This window comes from Austrofundulus limnaeus, unplaced genomic scaffold (genome assembly GCF_001266775.1).
Source record: "Austrofundulus limnaeus strain Quisiro unplaced genomic scaffold, Austrofundulus_limnaeus-1.0 Scaffold314, whole genome shotgun sequence".
Lineage (NCBI taxonomy): Eukaryota > Metazoa > Chordata > Actinopteri > Cyprinodontiformes > Rivulidae > Austrofundulus > Austrofundulus limnaeus.
In genome coordinates, this window is record NW_013952716.1 from 11,616 (window position 1) to 14,134 (window position 2,519).

The window sequence follows — 2,519 nt, forward strand, 5'->3', positions numbered from 1 at the left end:
TTACTTTGTTCTTTACTTGGTTTATTAAGGATGAAAATACCTCCTCTCCGACTGGGTTTATCACCTGTGGGTGTGTTTAGCAGTTCATAAGGAAATTCCCGTTTTATTCAGAGGTCAGAGTTCAACTTGAGGTTCTGTAGATCCAGCTGGTGAATCCCCGTTAAACACAGTATATACCAAGATGACTGTTTTAGTTTCCAGATTAAACTGATAAACCACAAGTTCCTCATCTTCCTCCCTGCTGAGGATGTGTTGTGCTACATCTGCTGCTTTTCCCACAGGTCTTTTCCTCAAATTTTTGCTGTACTTTTTGTAGTTTTAGTTTCTCTTTTAGTTGTTGGACCGCTCTGCTTACAATGTCCACAAACATAATTCAGAACAATACAACCCTAAAAGACAAAAGTGGCTGTAATTCAGTCAAGTCAATTTAGTTTGCTAGTAGCTGAGAGCCAATTCAAAAAACGTAGTCCAATGCTCAGAGAATGAGCAAGATGTCGTAAAAAAATATTAGTGTAAAACTCCAAATGGGAAAGTCAGCAATGATGTCCATGTCTTTGAGGAATGCCAGGATTTTCATTTTCTGTGTTTAATCCAAACAGTCCAATCAGTCTAAAGCTTTAATATACAAATATCATACATRGACTGATGTTTAAAACATAACTTGATGTGGTAATGCTGTCCCTGATTTGTRGAAAACCAGGAGTCTCAGTAAATGTTTTTAAATGAACACACTTTTTGAAGTACTTACATACCACATAGCAGACAGCTGTGGGCCAGATCGGGCAATGCGGCACTGTTTTTATGCCACAACTGGCCCGGATGGGTTTTGTTTTTGTTTTTTTGGTGCTAACCCAAGCATGGACCACCTCTGGCAAACCACATCTGGACCACAAAAGGGCCATCATTCTTTGGGGAATCTGCGGTGAGTGCTGGTGGCTGGTGTGGACCAGAACTGGACCAGACAAATTTTGAAAAAAGTAAAATAATAAAGTGGTTTGCCAGGGGTTGTCCATGCATGGGCCAGTACCATATAAACCAAACCACAACTGGGCCAGATGAGGAAAGCCATCTTGATAACAGTGCCATCATTGTCAGACCTGGCCCACATCTGGTTGACAAACCAATTGCCATACCAGCAGTGTCAGATCTGCCCCGCTCCTGTGTGGGTTGTCAGTGATTAAATTTTAGTTTTAACAACACATGTTGCATTTTATTACATTTTTTAATCTAATTAAATGTTGACAAGATAAATTCATCAATCAGCTGACTAATTTCAAATCAACATGGGCTCAAACCTGCAGCCTCAAGATTACAAGACTGCAGCACTAACTTCAAAATACATACTGACCACAACAAATGCTCAAAAACACAATGTTTGTTTATCCGTTTATGAGGTTGTAATCTTAAATAGTCTGGGAAATTAAAATGCAAACCAAGCATAGACTTAATGAATACAACTTGGCCCACTACAGAACCAGGTCCCTTATAAATAAATATCTGATACCTTGATTTAGCTTAGTTTTCTTTTTCTCTCTCTCTATCTCTCTCTCTCTCTCAAAATGCAAAGTTCTCACAGGTGGAAAGCTTGTTTTTTTCCCCCAGCTCTATAAAAATTTTCTGAACACAAAGTGAAACATTTATTACTGAGTTCTAAATGGATTTAAATACTTTAAGACTCATAAGTCTACCAAATTATTAAAATCAGGTTGAAAATGAGCACTATACTGTATCTGATCTCAGTAAGGTGGTCTCACCTGAAGCGCTCCTGGCCCGCCGTGTCCCAGATCTGCAGCTTGATCCTCTTCCCGGGCTCGATCTCCACCAGACGGGAGAAGAAGTCCACGCCGACCGTGGGGTCGGACACCTGGGCGAAGCGGCCCTCCGTGAACCGCCGGATCAGACACGACTTGCCCACCGTGGAGTCCCCGATGACGATGAGCCGGAACTGATAGAGCCAGATGGCTTCCATGGCGCGTGCGGCTGCTTCCCCACGTGCCGGTCTGCCTGTCGGTGTGTTTGATGTTCAGGAGGCAGCGCGAGCCTGGGGGAGGGGAGAAGGACGGATAAAGTGAAAGCTGAGAACTACTGACACTGTCCTCTGGTGACAGGAAGTGCTGGATTATATTTTGCATTAAAGCTTGTAAAGGGGAGAACAAATTGTAAATCCRGTTTACACGAGAACAAGTGAGCATGAGCCAACATTCACTAATCAGTAAAAACATGGAGTCAGTGGGTTTTTTTTAATTTACTGTGTTCTGTTTGTGTTCAATAAGCAGACTTTTCTTCACTTTTTTGTTATTTAGATTATTTGTTCCTGACATGTGAGGTGGTATAAATAACGTTGCGTTTTAAAGGGTCATTTCAGATATTTTGAAGAGGGGATCTGAAGCCTACAAACAATTATATCTCACTGGTTGTATGGACCAGAATAAAGATGGACCCAAAGGCAATTTATTTTACTTGACCATATTTGATGCATATCAGATTTTAATGAAAGTCTAAGCATGACAAATATATAT

The 2,519-nt window shown here is 41.0% G+C and overlaps 1 protein-coding gene across 1 annotated transcript in view; it reads right to left on the reverse strand.

The window, feature by feature from the left end:
* Positions 1 to 1,754: 1,754 nt before the first annotated feature.
* The window catches only part of LOC106527197 (ras-related protein Rab-39B), a gene marked incomplete at its 3' end in the record, with an annotated part of 7,586 nt that continues 6,821 nt past the window's right edge, over positions 1,755 to 2,519 (reverse strand). The window contains 1 exon segment of the mRNA XM_014022002.1: positions 1,755 to 2,041. Coding sequence (XP_013877456.1) covers positions 1,755 to 1,969 — 215 coding nt within the window.